This window comes from Balaenoptera musculus, chromosome 3 (assembly GCF_009873245.2).
Source record: "Balaenoptera musculus isolate JJ_BM4_2016_0621 chromosome 3, mBalMus1.pri.v3, whole genome shotgun sequence".
NCBI lineage: Eukaryota > Metazoa > Chordata > Mammalia > Artiodactyla > Balaenopteridae > Balaenoptera > Balaenoptera musculus.
Window position 1 is genome coordinate 112,603,926 of NC_045787.1, and position 18,945 is coordinate 112,622,870.

Below are 18,945 nucleotides of genomic sequence, written 5' to 3' on the forward strand. Positions count from 1 at the left end.
AGTTCCCTGGAAGCTGTCACATTTAGTCTTACAGCAAAAGTGAGGATTGGCAGTGTTCGGCTGTTGTTTTAATGATTGATGTCCTAGAATTAGTTTGTGGCTTAGAGAGTGTGGAGGCAGCACCCCTGTCCATCTCTGGACGAAGGCAATGATCTAACCTGCAGCACAGACTAGATAATACTACTATGAAAACAAGTGCCTAAAACCAATGACCAACGCTAATCCAGCTTTCAATCTGGTTAGTCTTTTTTCACTCACTGTGCTTTTTCCAGCTCATGATAAAGGACAGAAAAAAGTAGCCTTACCCTACATATGTATCATTTGGGGAATACCGATTTAGAAGTCTGTGTCATGGTAGACTGCCATAGAAACAAAATCCTCAATAGATATGAGGTTGAACACCACAAATATTCAGTATGAGGACTTTTATCTTTAAGACTATTCTACAGAAGAAGGAGTTTGAGTCCTAATTTCTTTCTCTGACACCCCTCCTACTCTAAGGCAGTCAGTTCCTTGCCTGCCTGGTTAGGTGGCCTCATTAGCAGATCTGAAGTCTTGGGCCCATCGTCCTGGCATGAGTTTTGTCTTGGTGGAGTTGACAAGAGGATCCATTCACTGATGACACTTTTATTAACTGCCTTAGCTGACCAAATTCCCTGTGGAACTAATCTCCCTGTAGTCATATTTCTTCTACTGAATGTTGATTTCCTAAGCTTAATTGCTTTTTTACTGTATCACCAAGTAAATGCAGCTTTGGAAACTTTAATGACCACTTAACCTACAAAACATATTTCAGAATTTCGACATGATTTGTTTTTATAGGCGCTAGCTCTTGCCTGAAGCTGGAGTGACTGCTGATGCCTTTTGTGGCTTTGGGTCAGATGGGCTGTAGGGAGGGTGGAACAGGAGGTGCGGCAGCTTGGCTCTTGCAGGTTCCACTCCTTCCATTACAGGCGGGCACCAGACACTCCCCCTTCCTGCGAGAAAAGAACCCAGCTTTGCGCCTTTCCAGCTCTCCTCCTTTTTCCTTTGTCTTTTTTCCTTCTAGTGACCTAATTAGCTGCCCGTGTGGGCCAGAACCCAGACAAGGAAGCCAGGAAACCAGGAAGGTGTTGAGATGGGTCTGCAGTGCCCCGGAATGAGAAGCCTTTGACTCTCAGCTCCTAGTTGTTTCTCTTTTCTGAACCTACTTATAAAGTGTGTGCATCATAATGTAATTGAGAGAGTGAAATGAGGTGTTGCATGAAAAGGGCTTAGCGAAAAGAAAGTGCTCAATAAATGTTGGCTATTCCTATTATCATTATTATAATTATTATTACTATGGATTTGGAGGCCGTGTTTAGGACATTCCATAATTAGAAGAGGAACAGTGCCTTTATTCCCCCTTTATTCTGTTATTGATCAGATTATGCCTTGTGTGTATAAAAGTTTCCATTTTATCACTCCTCTGTCTTTTAAGAAAATGATTTAAAAAAGCAAATCTTAGCATTTTCCCTCTTAAGTGGTTTTCTACTTTTGTTGGGTCTCTCAGGGCTATTTTCTTTAAATGTGGGAAATGATCAGCTGCATATTTGGACAAAATGGACTTTAGGTTATGCTAAGTAGAGAGAAGAAATAACCGCAAAGACATGCACCTTAAGCAGTCTGTACCTTGCTGCACGGAGCAATCCAATAGGCTATGGCGAGAAAAGGGAGGCCTAGGGAGACTCCAAAGACAGCCAGGAGTTTCACAGCGATAGACTGTTGACGTAAGCCTGAGAGATTTTCATACCACATGGTAAGCAATTGCTGTTGACAGTTAGGATGAGCAACGAACTGTAAAAACAAAACAAAAACAAAAACAAAACGCAAACAGGAAAATGGCATCGGTAGCACTTGAACAGTATATGACCTATGAGTAGCTCAGGGCTGACATGTTCCCCTGGGGAGGGTGGCCTGGGTGTTGGAGCCAGAGCAGCTAGGTCAGGTACCTGCTGGGCCCTTCTGACTTGGAGATGCTGGGGGTCTCTCTGCTATGAGCCCTCATAGGACTGGCCCTCATAGGACCGGCTGCATCAGGGCTTGGTAAACTGAGCGCCTTGAGAAGTCTCAGGCACAGAAAATGACAGTCAGCTTCTGGGTAGATGCTTGTCTCCAATCCAAGGACACTTATCTCTGGGCAGAGTTCATATGGGTGTCAACATATTGGAATGGATGGAGCATGAATGGGATTTTAGAGTTGACATGTGTTTGAATTTTGCTCTACCATTTACTAGCCAGGTGGCCTTGGGCCAGCTACTTCACCTCTCTGAGCCTCAATATTGTCCTCTGCAAAACAGAGCCTGTCACATTGTCTTGTAGGGTTAAATGAGATATTGTAGAAAAGTTCCTCTCTCTTTTCCTATGTTGTCTAAGAAAAAGTTCTTGCAGTGGAGTTTCCAGAGGACATGTTAAAACTCCTCAGTATTTCCCCACTGGATTTCAGTGGTATTTGGCTTGGGTCCCTGTTGCTTATTGTAGCATGCTGGAGCACTGACACATTGTATCCCCATGCAGTAGCTTCTCACTGTCACCTCCCTCTCTTGGATCTGCCTTGCCCTCATGCCAGGTTACAAGATGGGCCTTTTGTGGACATTTTGTATTGTTGACCTCACCCTTCTTGATATATGTTAGAGTAGGGTTGGAACCCAGACTTAAACTGGGTCCATTAGGTTTTCTCAGCTGGCTATTTTTTTTTTATTCCTCTTTTTATTTATTTATTTATTTTTATACATCTTTATTGGAGTATAATTGCTTCACAATGTTGTGTTAGTTTCTGTTGTACAACAAAGCGAATCAGCCATATGGATACACATGTCCCCATATCCCCTCCCTCTTGAGCCTCCCTCCCATCCTCCCTATCCCACCCCTCTAGGTCATCGCAAAGCACCGAGCTGATCTCCCTGTGCTATGCAGCTGCTGTCCACTAGCTGTCTATTTTACGTTTGGTAGTGTATATCTGTCAGTGCTACTCTCACTTCGCCCCAGCTTCCCCCTCCCCGCCGTGTCCTTAAGTCCATTCTCTATGTCTACGTCTTTTTTCCTGCCCTGCCACTAGGTTCATCAGTACCATTTTTTTTTTTTTAGATTCCATATATATGCATTAGCATATGGTATTTGTTTTTTTCTCTTTCTTACTTCACTCTGTATGACAGACTCTGGGTCCATCCACCTCACTACAAATAACTCAATTTTGTTTCTTTTTACGGCTGAGTAATATTCCATAGTATATATGTGCCACATCTTCTTTAGCCATTCATCTGTCGATGAACATTTAGGTTGCTTCCATGTCCTGGCTATTGTAAATAGTGCTGCAGTGAACATTGTGGTACATGTCTCCACATAATTTTGAATTATGGTTTTCTCAGGGTATATGCCCAGGCTACTTGAGACTGTGATCGAGAGAGGCAGTCTTTTTATTTACTGAGGAGTTAACATGTAACCTTCAGGGATCTGGGCAGCTACCTTCCACTGTGTAGACTAAGTAGCAAAACAAGCCAGTTAAAAAGAGAGAAAGAAGAATGAAGTTGTATAGAAAGAGGTTCTGTAGTGTCTTTCCCTCTCTGAGGTCCAGCTCCACTCTGCACGTATGGTCCACGAGACACCCCTAGATTCATATACAGCATCTTCCTTTTTCTGATTGATTCAGCAGGTTGACTTGAGTTGCTGTAACCAAACATCCTTTTTCTGCAAATATTTGGTGCTACTTGACCATTTGTTTTTAGTCGATTCTGAGTCTTGGCTAGTAGTAACTGGTAATAGGCAGTATGTAAGTAACATTTAAGGGAATAAAGTTTACACTTGAGAAAATTATGCTCATTAGCTTATTTCCTCCCTGTGACAAAGGGAGGCCATTATTTGCTTTAGGCAGCCTGCTCTTTGGCCCTGTCAGGATAGCCATATGCCATAGGAGCTGGGACCCATGGACTAGAGCAGATAGACTGGGCATTCTTCAAAGAGATTGCATTTTCAGTGGATTACCCTGGATCATAATGTCCCAATTTTCATCCCATTTGCCTCATTGGGTATTAAGAGGATATATGCAGCAATTTCTGGGAAATGCAAAACATTCCCTTTTCATTATAAGAACAATATAAATAGAGCTATTTAAAAAATTCTCAACACAGATGGCAACAGCTTCTTGTTTCCAGTTTCTGGGAACTCACAGTAGCAACCAAATGATTTGCGAGGATGCTATCAAAGCTCTATTTGGCCCTGCAGCAGCCCCTGGTGATACTATTACTCAATCATTAGCTGCAAATGAGGCTTTTTTGGGGTAACATTATTGGATTCATGTCAACCATTGTGGTTTTTCCCTTCAAGAACAAGAGCAACAGATTCTCCTCAACCCAGGTAGGAACCCTCAGGCCATCATATGCTTTCCTGTACCCTTTCTGGCTCACAACAAAGTGGAGCAAATAACAGAACATCATGCACATGTTTCAGTAATTCTCAGAGCCTGATCACGGCAAGTCGTCCCATTGCAGGTCAACTTGCAGGCATGGGGGGGCGGTCGGTTTTGTTTTTCAACAGTTAGCCTTCCCTCGGTGCTGAAATGGTCCTGCTCTGGAGAAACACACAGTCTCATGAAGTAGCGGAAGACCACTTGGCTCGCCCTGTGGCTCCCTGCACTGTAGCTGCTCTGGAAGGACTCCCGTCCTGATCCCTGCCATTGGCCTCTTTGTCTTTATCTGGGGAGAGCCCATCCATGCTTCTTCTGCTGCCTCCTGCAGACAAATCAGCACAACAAATTGGGCAGCAGAGCAGGAGGGGAAGAATTCTGAGAGAGAACACAGTAGGAACCATTCCCACTCGCCCTTACCTGCCTCAGAGGACAGTGGTCCCGAATAAAACAGGGGGGTCTCTCTTGAGACTCTGTCCTCTGATTAGACCTTTGTTAATTTCCACAGTAGCCTTTCTTCCTCCATATTAAAGCAACCTAGCTCCAGACATGCTATTTATTTGTAGACAGACTTTATAATATAATGCTCCCAGTAAGCTGACGGCAGCTGATAGCTGGAGCCCAGATTGTTATTCATCTTTACGTGGGCACTTTTCTGTATTGGTAGCAGGACTTTGAAGATAACTTCATGACGCATAGTTCAATGTGTATCAGAGGATTTTTCTCCACTGTGCTTTTGAAGCACAGAGAAACATCATTCCTGACCCAAGGAAGATGAGAGTAACATGAGGCGCACCATCAAGACACAAAGAACACCCTAACCAGAAGGGCACTCAGTCAGGGAATGAAGGCAGGAGCAGGGGGAGGATTTTTAAAAGCAGGGTCAGAGAGGAACAGAGGAAGGAGAGCCCACAGCTAGGTAGAACAGAATGGGAACTCAGAAAATCAGTGTTGTCTTGGGCCAGATTTCTTTGGCATCTGGCTCACAAAAGGGTGGAATGATCTGGATCCTAACAAGAGGATTGCCCAGGCCATTCCTGTCCCTAAACCATTCTGGACTGAGAGCATGGTACACATTTCTGAAAGTTCTTCAAGGGAAGAACTGGATTGACCACCTCAGCTTTCCCATCGACATGATTCACACTCTTCCTAGTAGGGAGTGATGGCTTGGAGCTGAGACTGTTAAGGTAGGCTTACATGGAGCAGAGCAGCCTCTCAAGAGAATACACGTCAGACCATACCCACAGCTGGGATGGACTGTTCCAGAGGACTGGGTTGGGGCGGGGAGCTAAGAAGTTAAATTGCAAAGAGGGGTAGGAGGGAGCTCTGAGACAGAATTCCCCATAATGGAGAAGGAGACTGGAAAACAGGACCTGAGGGTCAGGAGGGACTAGAATTCGTGTGGCTGCCGGTTCTTGAGTCCATCTCAAGCCGGTTATTCTGGTGGCATGTTTGACCAGCCTTCATGTTTAGTATAACAACATTTGTGCCCAAAGCTGGTTTTCTGTTAATATCTCACCTAAAGTTCCTATTCCTCCCAGACCCTGGTGACTTAGTGAGAATATAATGCTGGCATATGGGAACGTTTGGGCATATTGGCCAAATCTTGGCTCTTACTTTGCTTTCAGTTGGTCCATGTGCTACTATTTTTCTTTTATAGCCTGAAGGAAAATTATCCCCTTCACTCTTTTCCCTGCTTTATATTCATTTGTAAGGAAATATCGGATATTTTAAGAATAGATAGTTGTTGAAGAGCTATCAACATTCCTTAACTAACTATTGAGTATTTTTAGGGCTGTTTCATGGAATATTAACACCCTTGGGCCATATATTCATATTATAACAGGGCTAAGACTTTCCTGATGGGGGGTGTTTAAGCGTGTGGACTGGAACCTGGCTGCTTGGGTTCAAGTCCGGGCCCTGCCACACGCTGGCCATATGCTCTTCAATCATTGACTCTTTCCATGCTTCACTTCCTTTTTCTGAAAAATGAGGCTAATAATGAAGATTGAGTGAGTAAGTATTTGTAAAGTGCTTAGGACAGTACCTGGCAAATAGTAAGCGCTGTATTAGTATTTGATAAGTAAAAATAAGCCCGTGACTCTCCTTTCCTTTCCCATTTTTTCCTTTCCCTCTTCCTCTTGTTTCTCTGTCCTCCTCCCCACTCCCTGAGGTTCTACTCCACCCTCCTTATGTTTAGTCTGACCTCCACGTTGTTTTGGCAGATTTTCTTGAAGTGTTGTTGCCTTTGGAAAGGTTCATGTAGCCTAACAGGTGCGTGAGGCCACTCCCTCTCTATCCAGCGCCTCCCTCCTTATCCTCCAGTGAAAGTGCTTTATCCAGGCACTTAGGTAAAAGTGGGCTGGTCTCTGCTAGGGCAGTCAGGGCCACCAGCAAGTCTATTCAGCTCCATGTTGATGGTCCCCCTCCACTCTGGAGCCCTCCGTCAGTGAGGTGCAGTCCAGGTTCCTGAACCTGCGGAAGTACTTCTCCTCCGTCCTCGATGCCCCTCCCCTCCTCCACCTTAAAAGCTGTTAAATCCTGCATTTCCCCTTTAGTGGGGAGGGGAAGAGGGCTACATTTGAGCTGAGGCTTTGAGGCTGCATGATTTCCATAATCCTTAAACACAGATTTCTTTCTCTGACACTGGGCCTCATTTACAGAATAATGAGATGCGGCAATGCATGATTTGATAAGCTGAAGAATAAATTAGCTGGAGAAAAATTTATGAAATCCAATGCTTATAGAGAAAATGACTTATTTTATACAGATAAACCATCAAAGGCTGATGTCCAATGTGACTGTGGTCAAGATTTTCCACTTAGCTCATCACTAGCCTTTCCATCTAGAAATCTTTTTTTTCCTCCCTCTGGAAACTGTCTACATAGGCAAAAAGAGACAGATACTGTACCAGTTGTCAAGTGGCTGTTCTTAGTGTGGACAGTCAGACTGAATTAGTATAGTTCTGTGGTGCCACTTCCTGTTTGGTGCATCTCATAGGATTTGGTTCAATGGTGCTAATGTTCTTCCCTCCCGTTTTGTCTTGGCAAAGCTCTCAAGTCATGGGAGTTGAGGAGGGAAGAAGAGGAATGGAAATGTCAGTTGTTGACTAGTTTAGTTTGTTGGTTTGTCCATTCATTCATTCATTCATTCAGCATATTTTTCTTCACTGCTGCCCCTTACCAGGCACTGGGCTCAGTACTGGAAATACAGAGAAGTTGCAATCCTTGTCCACAGGGAGCTCCCAGCTCTGTGAGTCTGTGCATGGAATAGGGCTGAGCAGTAACACCCACCAGTTACGGAGTAAGCCTTCCATGAATGAATGAACACCAAATGCTCATCCCACCAGTGTGCTTTCTCCTGGGTCCCTCCGTCTTGTGAGACCTACTATTGAGAGCCCCACATCCTTGGCACAGCTTGTTGCTTTGTCTGCACTGATAACTTAACCTTCAGACTCTTCTTCTCCGTGCAAGCAGTTTGCGGAGTGGTTACACGCACAGGCTCTGAGGCTGGACCATCCTGGTTCAAATCCCAGATACGACATTTTCTAGCTGTGTGGCCCTGGGCAAGCCACTTCACTGCTCCTAGCTTCGTGATCTGTGAGAGAGGAAAACGTGTGTTGGGTGCTCAGTACATGGCCTGGTACTTACGATTTAAGGTGGGCGTCGGTGTTACTGCTGCTGCTGTTCCTACTAACACTTCTCGTCCCCCTCCAGGGCTTAAAATAGTTCTCTTTGCTCTTCCCTTTGCTGAGTTTATCCATCAGCAGAGTGTTGCGTGACCGTGTGATTTTAGAGTTAAACATTCCGGAAGAACTTAGTATGCTTAATTACAGTAAAAAAGAAAGCAGAAGTTGCCATTGTTTTATTAAGTTTTAAATCAATGGAGCATTCTAGTAGGGAACAACATCGCCAGCATGCTCGCTGAGCCTATTTATTTAGCCGTGCGGCTCCTGAGCGGCCACTACAGGAGTGTAATCCATGATAGTCCTGGGTAAATGGTGGCGGAGGATGAGAAGGAAAAGGTGTGGGGCTTGGAGCTTTGGGTGGGTAGCCCCGCAATTCATACCTCTTTCAAGGAGCCTCTAAGCATGGGCACTAGACAAAGTAAAATGTTTTAAAATCACAGCTTGAGTGTTTTTTACTGTTAATAATTGAGGACCTAGTATATGAAGGAACTTTGGTTATGTTATCTGTAAGCGTCACAATAACCCTCCCCCAAATGGATGTATTATCTACATCCTCATATACAAACGAGGATGTATTATCAACCCCATCTTGCAGTTGAGGAAACTGAGGCTGGGTCAGTTTAAGTCCCACAGCTAGAGAATGGTGTAGTCAGGGTTCCAGCTCAGGTCTGTCTGATTCCAAAGCCTGAGGTCTTTTCATGTGTAAGCTCCCTCTGAAATTCTCTTGATTTGGTTGGCTTGGACTCTAGCCCTTCCCGGTCTTAGTTCTTTGCCATAAATAAAACAGTAAAAGCAAACACTCATTGAGCACTCACGTGGATCAGGCCCTGTGCTGAGCACATTATGAACATTGTCTCATTTAATCCATTATGCCCATTATAGAGCTGATGGCGCTGTGACTGTCAGATCCAAAGTGGACATTTCTTAACCACTTCCTTATACCGCCTCTCTCAACTGACGTTTCCTGCGTCTTTTCTGGGTCAGGTCTCTGGCATATTCTATCTGCCAAGCAGGAGGACCTCTCTGTGAGCCTACAGATTTCACATGTGCTGCAGAGATGCTCATACCCCCAGCCAGAGTGTTGGGTGTCTCCTTTCACCCTGTGGCAGTGGGCTGTGTCCTCTTGGGGAGGACAGTTGATCTCTGACTTCCTTCTCCAGAGCAGTAGATATTTTATGATAATCCCACATCCACTCCATTTGCACTGTTTGGGTTGGATGGGAGGATGGAGGGTTAGGGTTAGATGGAGGGGATTTTGGTTGGGGAGAAAGGAAGCAAGTGAAAGGAAGGGAAAGGAAGGAAACAGAAGAACAGAGCAAAGGAAGGGAGAGTAAGAGATAGAGTTTAAAACCTGACTTCCAGCTGCTGTTCCAGCTTCTGCTAATTTCCTTCCCATCCCTAGTCTCTGGCCAAACTCCAGCAAAGCTGTTCTCAGAGCCTTCCCAAGCTTGACCATCTCTGAGCCTCTGGTCAAGGTATCGCTGCAACCCGGAGTGCTTTCCTTCTCATCCCCCCATAGCCAAGTTTTGTCCAGCTCAATAACTGTCTCTTCCGTGAAAGTTTACCCTGCCCATTCAGGTGAGAATCTTTCTTTCTCTCCTCTCAAGTCATTTGTAGTCTCTCTCGTTAATCATAGTTATAATGCCTGTATAACCGTCTACTGGAGAGAAAACCCCTCTGGAGGGCTCTTGTGGTCCTTAGGGTGGTGCTGAATGCATGGGTACTCAGGCAGTGTCGTCTGAATGAGTGAATGGTGCAGCAAGAAGTTCTCCGAGTTCAGACTGCAAACCTGGTGCCATCTAGAGGACCAGAGTGGCCTTCCAAACATGGTCCCTGTGGTGTGGCAGAGTCCAGCACTTGTGGCCATGTCACCACATCTGGAAGACACACATGGGTACAAGAGGCTGAAAGTTTGCTTGCTCTCCAGGAGACATGATGAGCAGATAGATGACTGACTTCATGTCTCCACTGAAGTTATTCTCACTGCAGAAGTGCCAGGAGATTGGAAAACGACGACAACAGCAGCAACAACAGCAACTTCTTCATTTCCAGAGGTAACTGAGCTAGGAGTTCAAAGATCTTACCGGGAGAAAATTCATACCATCATCTGCAGGAGGTGCCCAAGAACGGAGCCAGGGAGGCAGGCAGGAATTGGAGCTCAGCTCTTGGGGAGTTCTGCTGCTGTGTTTCACGTGCCTTGCCTCCACACACTGCCTCCCCCTCCTCACCTGTTCTGCAGCGCTGTCTTCAGAATCCCCCATTTGCTAACTGAGTGTGTTTTAAAGACTCCCCTCTTTGCTGGGAGATTCCATTCGGATGCCTGCACAGATGGCTCTCGCTCGGTTCCAGCTTCCCCTACCTTCTCTTCCACTTGTGCATCTGCTAGCCTAGCCAACCCTGGCGTGTTCTTGGTTATTTACATAGCGGGGGGCCCTGCCAGGTAGCTGCTGATTGAGCCGTTCTGGAAGTCTACAGGGCAGCAAGAGGAGATGGGCACTTCTGAAGACTCTTCGTGCCCACAGAGACAGAGATTTGATATTGTCTTTTCAGTTGAGTAGTTTGCTTGTTGTTCCCAAAGATAACACTCTGTTCCTGTTTCCCAGGGACAGCAGGACGTGAAAAATTCCTCGACCTCAAATTAATCAAACCTTGAATTTTCCAGATCAATAGGGATTACTTACACAAATGGCCCAAATTGGTAGGTTCTGAGGACTGTATCTGTGACTCAGCAGCGTCTCTCTTGCCAGGGAAAGAACGATTTTCTCATGAAGCAGCCTGTGCTTCAGTCTTTGGGGTGCAGTGACCCAAACAGATGGTTCTGGGCTTCTCCCAGAGCTATGAGCGAGCCATTTCCTGAGTGCAGACACAGTGGCAGCGGGCCTTGGCTGGCCCTCCTGGAGGCGAATGCTGACTGTGTGATTTTGCGGTGCTCCCGGGAGTCCTCCCACAGCACTGAGCCCCGAGGGTGCTGATGAAGCGACTTGGTTTCCAGTTTGGCCGTGTTGTCATGGCCAGAGTCACACTGTGTGTGGACGCAGAGTGAGCTTCCAGCTGGCTCCAGATGACTGCCTCTGCTCTTTCACAGTGTCACAAAGAGGCCACTCTCCATACCTGGGCAGTGACTGTCTCCACCCCACTTAGGGCTGTGCCCTAGCCTGAAACTAAAGGAGGAATGGAAGCAGCTTCTAGCAAACCTTCTTGGATTATCTTTAACTACTCACGTTCCTGATCCCTCCCCTCCACCCAAACTGCTCTACACACTGTTCCTAAACATGGCCTGTGTAGTAGCCCTCATGCCTTTTTCAAGGAAGGTCCATCTTGCTTCTCTCTGGTTCAGTTCCTAACCAACCTTCAACATCCAAGTTCCTCTTTACTTTCAAGTCCTACCAAGTCCTTCAGCCCCCTGAGATACCTTGGACTCTTCTGGGTCTTGTTGTACAGCCAACTCACTTGACAGTCATGGTCATGGGTCAAGCTGTGAATAGCTGTATTATTGTGTTTACATCTGATCTCTTCTGCTATTTTTAAGCTCTTTGAGGGAACCAACTGTCTTTGTTTCCCCAGGAGTGTGCAGCCTTATGTTTTGCACGTAGTAGGTACTCAGTAAACATATTTTGAGTGATAAATTGTACTCTTCCGAAGCCTCTAAGATCTACTCCATCATTTTCTCTGTGACTCATATTCCCAGAATGATTTCTAAATATAACACATCCTCTCTTACTCTCAGGGTCTGATGAACATTTAACTGTCTTCACATCTTTAGTAGAGGGCAGACAGGGAGAGATGATGAAAACTAAACCAGGCTCTTGTCTTCTTGTGCAGGAGAAGATTGAAATGGGAGGCTGAAACAGGGTTTGAGGATTCTCTTTTGGATTGAATGAGGGTTGTTTAATTTCTCTGTATGGCATTACCAAACTGACATCAATCCGGAAAATATTTATATACTAAAAATAGTAATAACTATTATCATTATGAAGAATAGCTAATGTCTATTGATTATCTATTCTGTGTCAGGCTCTTTGCTTAACAATCGGTGTTATTTAACCCTCATATCAATTCCTTGAGATAGATATTGTTATATCCCTATTTTAAATATGGGAGTATGAGGCACAGAGAAATTAAGTAACTTGCCTGTAAACATGAAGGTGATATAACAGGGTATGGACTTGAAGCCATTTTGAACTATTATCCTGTATTTCCACAAGGTAGATTTTAAATCAGGCAGACACACCAAAGCATGAGGAACCCCAGTGATTTCTCCAAGCTTACAGAAGCCAGGGGACCTCCCGATTCAAGTTGTTGTTAGAACTCTCATCTCTGTGCTTCTGCCTGTGGGCCAGCCAAGGCCCAGTAGAGATAAAAATCAGGAATACGCAAGGGGAAAGGCTTGAAGCCAGTTTCCTCGACAACCTCATCTTCCTAAAAGGAGAGAGTCATCATGCTAAAGATGAAATCCTGGGCTCTCTCTCCTGCATACAGACAAGAGTGGCAACAACTGATTCAGCCGTGGCTTAACTGCCTGGTCAGCACTTTGCTAGGAACCAGGTTAATGTGGAGGTCACCTAAGCCCTGATTTACAGCCTTGAAACATACAGACTCTGGCCAAAAACCCACTTTGCTAAAGGATCTTTTTAGGATCTCCGGCCTCTTGCCAAATCCCACCTGATGCTGACATTTTACTAGAAAGAGCTGTAGTTTCAGATAATTCTTTGAGCCTGAGATCTTGATAATATTCCCAAGTTGGATCCGTAACTCTTGTCCCTTAGGTGCAAGGTCGTAGAACATGCACAGGGTCTGGAGTCAGCCCACCTGGCTGCCAGTCTTGGCTTTACCACTGACTGTTAAGGGACAGGGTAGCTTAAGTTTTCAGGCCTCAGTTTCTCCATTTATAAAATGACCATAAGCATGACTAACTCAAAGGAGGTTTCAAGGGTTCAGAAAATGCACTTCCAGTTTTTGGTTTATGGTTCAGTTTACAAGTGCCACAATACTGTTTTGTTGTTGTTGTTGTCGATATAATATTTCTGTAATAAAAGTCAGAAATGTAAATCATTTTTATCTTAAGCCCTGTCCAAAGAGTTATGTCATGCATTAAAATTTTTAGTCATTCAAAAGTATGTCCCAGAGTATTCATCTATATATTTTTTATGATTCTTAAGTAGAGAAAGAAATTTGATTATCAATAACAGCAAAATTTTCTTGCAAGAATAATTCTAACTCAAGTTCAAAGACTTCATCAACTAGGAGAACATACATCCAAAGGTATCGATATTGACACAGGAAATCAACATTTATATACTTAATTAAACAAAAGAAGACAAAGACCAGAAATGCTTTCTTGAACTATAAAACACAGCTTCCAGCCAATAAAAAATTGTAGTCCTAGGTTGATGGAGCTAGTGCTAAGTGGTAGGGTGAAGTAGTCATACATTTTTCCAGAAGATTTTCTCCAATTATGGAATGAAATATTAGATCAGTTGCAGATGAAAGAATCAGAGGGAACTGTCTTGAGTTTACCTATAACTTTCTATTATGATTCCCAAATTTCCAGGTTTCTCTTGTAGAGTAATGTGCATATAACTCAGCAGTGATTTATTTGATACACTTTACTATTTTTTTTTTTTATCACAGCCCCTGAACGAATTTTGTAAGAATTTCTCTCTCTTTCACTGTCTTTTTTTTTTCCCTATTTTATTTATTTATTTATTTATTTATTTTTGGCTGTGTTGGGTCTTCGTTTCTGTGAGAGGGCTTTCTCTAGCTGCGGCGAGCGGGGGCCACTCTTCATCGCGGTGCGCAGGCCTCTCACTGTTGTGGCCTCTCTTGTTGCGGAGCACAGGCTCCAGACACGCAGGCTCAGTACTTGTGGCTCACGGGTCCAGTTACTCCGCGGCATGTGGGATCTTCCCAGACCAGGGCTCGAACCCGTGTCCCCTGCACTGGCAGGCAGATTCTCAACCACTGCGCCACCAGGGAAGCCCCCACTTTACTTTTTAAAATCACACTTTACGTTTTACTCTTATGTCATTATTTTAAAATAACACTTAAAATTAATTTCTCTCCTACAAATATATTGTTGATGTATGTATAACGTATTTTGCCCATGTTTTCGTTTTACTTGATGTTTTTTTATTTCTATATAGTTTTAAATTTGAAACATGTTTAGGATTTTGTGTCACTTTTTTAAATTTAAAATTTTGAATTCTCAACACTTAAAGAATGTTAGTATTACCAGTATTTTGATGATGAGAAATGCTGAAATAATGGCATAACCATTGGTTCGAGAATTAGAAATAGCATGTTTGTGACCCAGATGTTCCAGATATTGGCAGCTGGTGAGCACAAACCTAGCCGCATTGGTAGGCATGCTTGCATCCATCCACCAGACAGATAGTAAGTGCCAGTTGATACTGTGCACCAAGCATTTTCAGACACAGAGGACACAGCAGTGAGCAAGATGGTCAAGGCCTCTACCTTTGGGAAGCTTGTTAATTCCCAGATCTTGATGGTTCGTAGCCCTTTCAAGCTAGATGGCAGGGATTTTTTTTTTATGATTGCCTCTTCCTATATATTTCTGCTTGATTCAAGTATCCTACACTAGTCACCTTACCCGTCACTAAATGTTTTCTGAACTGTTCCTCGGCGGCTGGTCCAGTGCACAGGCACAGCTGTTCCTGGGCCTCTGTAGCCCTGCGCTGGCTGCCCCCCCCCATCAGCTGTCTGATCTCCTGTTCTGCTTGCACTGAAGCCTCCTGGCTGGTCCCTGCCTCTGAAGAGTGTGTCCATCCTTCTGCTCTCTGCTCTGCTCTCAGGGGCTGACTTTCTCCTGTAGTTCTGCCTCTGGGCTGATGGGCTCCCACCTGGTGGTGGGTGCTGAATTCCTCAGGACTTTGAATGTCTCCTTGGCAGATGGGGCATCTGCTTCCTTGGCAGAGATGACCACTTGCTCTCCATCATGCCTGTCTCCAGATCTCCATCTGTTTACCCTAGAAATGGCTGTCTCCTCTCATGCTCATCTTTTCTAGAGGGCAGCACCCCAACAGTCTCTGGAAGTGATGCCTAGGGTGAAGTAATACCTTCCATTGTCCCACAGTTTCTCCTTCTCAGGGTTCAGGCCTGCCTGATTCTGCTTCTGAGATCCTAAGTGGAGGATCACTTGTCATATTTCATTTTACCTCCATTTGGCTGTATGAGTTAGCCTCCCGAAAGCTGGATGGAGAGAGGTGTTATCCTGAGCCAGTACTCTTAGCTCCCTACACACAGCTCATCTTGGCTTGTGGGGAGGCCATGGACGATCTGAGGACCACCGTCTGCTGAGCCCAGAACCCCTGCTTATCCCTCACACTCAGGTCTTGGCCAGACTTCTCCTCTCTTCTAGGAATTTTTCTCTCAAACCTTCCTTAAAAATTAACCTTATTTCCTGCTCTTCCACCTTCTGGCACCGACCTGACCAACAAAGTCAAGTCCCGTGTAGACAGTGTTCAAGTGCTCTTCCATGTGGCTCTGGGCCCTGTGCAGACAATAGGGTGTGTCTGTTATGAGCACCCCTCCCCAACAACCACCGTAATTGTTCCCATCTAGAGCACACAGAGAACTTTTAAAGGGTGTCTCCTAATCCCGTATGTCACTACTGCTTCTTTCTGTCCTCTGATACTTTAAAGGACATTGGCACATAGACAAAAAGCCGGGCACATACCTTAGCTAGATAATTAGTAAATGCTGGTTTCTTTTCTCTTGGTGCCTGCTGTCACCCAAGGCTTCCAGCCTGAACATCCTCAGTTGGTCCTTTCACTTCTCTCGGAAATGTGGAAATCCATCACACCCCAAATACTGGGAAACATGCAGCGTTTATTTCTGGTGAAGGCACATTCTGGTCAGGCAGGTGACCGCTGGCTCTGTGTTCTTAGATGTCAAATGAGGGGTATGAATATTCAGCAACCAGTGCAAAGGTCCCCTTGACAATGTGTTTGGTATTTGAAGAGACAGTCGTCTCCTTTGTCATTCAGGGGCTAGTGACATATATATACAGAAAATTTCTTGATAGGTTGAGTTAATTTGGGTCATACTTTGAATGCTGGTTTTTATCAACCTCTGGCAAATAAAATCTCTCTTTAAGCATGTTCATATTCTTTAGAAGTGGAAACTGAGTCTCATAAGTTATCGTGATATATTTAAGGTTACACCTATGTATACATAAATTTATGTTCATCCATCCGTCCATCCATCCATCCATCCATCCATCCATCCAGAAAATACCTACTGAGCCAGATAGCAGAAACACAAAGTTTGCAAATAATGTCTCTCAGTATTGCTCTCATGACCCTCAAAGTCTACTTAGGGAAACAGACAGGTAAGCAGGCAAATTCAGTGTAGCTCAATCAGTGCCATAACAGGGGTTAGCCGTGCATGCCATGATATAGCAGAGAAGAGGCACCCAGCCCAAGAGGGGGTATGGAGGGATAGTGAGAAAAGGCTTCCTGGAAGAAAGATTCTTGAGCTGAGCCATGAAGGCTATAACCAGGCCACTGAGAGAGTCAGGAAGGGCATGTTGAAGAGAAGCAGTTGCAAAGAGTTTGGGCTCAGGAGTTAGATAGATCTTGATTTAAATCTCACCTCTGCCTCTGAGCTGAATCTGTTTCATATGTAAATGGGGATGGCAGTACTGATGGTTTACACGGGATGAATGCATTCAAAACACTTCACATGGTGAAGGGGACAGGTTAGGCACTTATAAATTATTGTTGTTGTTATTATTAGTGATGCCTTGGAGCCTGGTGTGTCAGGAGAGGTGTAGGTATCTCAGGGTGAATGGACCATTGGGGAGTGATGGGAAATGGGAGCCCCTGAAGGGGTCTTGCCTCATGCTAAGATGGAAACTAAATATGACTTGGAAAAGCAGGTACCTGGGGAGCTAGAGAGAGTTGTAATAGACTTTCATTTTTAGATATATGGGCCAGATGCCCATAGCGTAGATTGTATGTGCACACACATTTACCCCCACTTACGCCCCTGCTGTCCTCTCATTTACCAAAGAGCAAAACAACGTCATTTAAATTACATCATCAGACAGTCTCAAAAGGCTCCAGGGCCACCTGATTCATGGAACCTGCCTAGTAGACAATGATAATTTATGGCAATGTCCAGGATTCACTTTGCAACCTCTTTAAATGTTAATGATCAATAATGGGGAAAGTTCCTGGGCCAGTTATGGGTTTAATTTAATTTACAAAGCCATCTGGAGCTATGCAGAATACTTTTTACATTTTTTCCATACCAAGTTTGGATAGCTTCTAGTCACTGTAATGTCAAATGTATAGCAAAGACACTACCCTAAGGTCTGAGAATCTAGAATGGAAGCCAGGTGACCTGGGTAAAAGGACAGGAAGGGACAGAGTGGTAAGCAGAGCGAAGACCTCTGGTCAGGGTGGTCAAGGAAGGCTTTGGTGTGTTTCAGGAAGAATGAGGCTGCCAGTGGGCTGGATCAAAATGAACAAAGAGGAGAATGGCAGGATGTGAAGTAGGCAAGAACTAGATTATCAAAAGTCTGATAGACATGGGAAGAAATGTGATGTTTGTCTAAGCATAGTGGGCACTATTGGTCTGGCCTCTTGTCCAGCTGAAGGAGGCTCAGTTCTTAGCAGAAATCCATCCTTCCTGGCCAGATAATGTCTCTTCCTTGTTCTTGGGGAGATGGGGGAGGGGAGGTTACAGAATCCACCATCATTCTTGCACCCTCATCCTCAGGTCACTGAGTGTTGGACAGGCGCTCTCTCCTCGGTCCTCACCTCTGCCTTGATGCTCATCCCTGCTCCTCTCCCTTCTCTGAGGAAGAAGCCTCTCTCCTAATCACAGCTGGGCTCTCACCTATGTTCCTGATCTTCCCTATGGCTCCCTGACAGTCTGAAGCCTGGCTCCTGAACCCTGCTGCACTGGATTTCTCAAAATCTCTTCTGATTGTCAGATCTGCGAGTCTGTTCTGTGTCTTCCTTCCCTCTGACAGCTCTGTAGTCCAGGTGCAGCCTACCGCCTGCTGAATCATAAATGCCTTCTCCCTTGACCCCCTCTGTATCACTGGGTGTCTATATAACCTGCCTGGGAGAATCGAGCCTGTCTTGTTTTCTTGCCTGAAGGCTCATCACGGGAGAATGAGTGGCGTTTTGCCTTCTACCTCCAGAGGAGGTGGCCAGGAGGACTCTAGTGAACCAAGGGGTCCTAGCTCAGGAGGAAATTCACAGTTTCTGGGGGCTTTAGGGATGGCTTTGAAGACCATATGCTGGCCTTTTTTTCGGAGCAAGCCCCAGTGAAGGGGAAGGGCTAGAGGGGAGGAGGGTACCTGGTGGTGGAGAGATACTTCCTGAGACTAGGAGAGGGGAGTGGGCTTTGGGAGTTCTCTGTGGGGTGTAGGCATCAGATTCTACTTGAACTCTCTGCTCTGGAGGTAGAAGGACCCCCAAGAGGGGTAATTTCGGAGTGCTAGTATTGACAGTGGCCAAGAGGCTTTTTTAATGGAAGTTCAGGAGACGGTCCCGGCACCAGTCGGACCTAGAGATCTTACTTCACTGGCAGCTCCATGAGGGCAGGGATTCTTGTCTGTTTTTTTAAATTATTATATTCCCAGCACCTGCTATAGTATCTGGGATACAGTGCTCAAAAAACAAACTGTTGAATGAATAAGATGGAGCCACAGCTGTGGACAGATGGAGGTGATCAGTGCGTCTTAGGGGTATCAGGTATCCACAAAGAGAAGGGCACAGGCTAAGAGCCCTCTTTGGGTATACAGGTGAGTCTTCAGGACTGTGATATGACACAGAGGAGGATGCCCTAGACTGACTGAGGC

General features: G+C 45.0%; 1 protein-coding gene across 2 annotated transcripts in view; it reads right to left on the bottom strand.

The window, feature by feature from the left end:
• Positions 1 to 18,945, bottom strand: part of TRPC7 (transient receptor potential cation channel subfamily C member 7) — a 135,542-nt gene that overhangs the window by 56,897 nt on the left and 59,700 nt on the right. For both annotated transcript variants that reach the window (XM_036847238.1, XM_036847239.1), the window contains one exon: positions 1,651 to 1,815. In XM_036847238.1, coding sequence (XP_036703133.1) covers positions 1,651 to 1,815 — 165 coding nt within the window. The remainder of the gene's footprint in view (positions 1 to 1,650; positions 1,816 to 18,945) is intronic.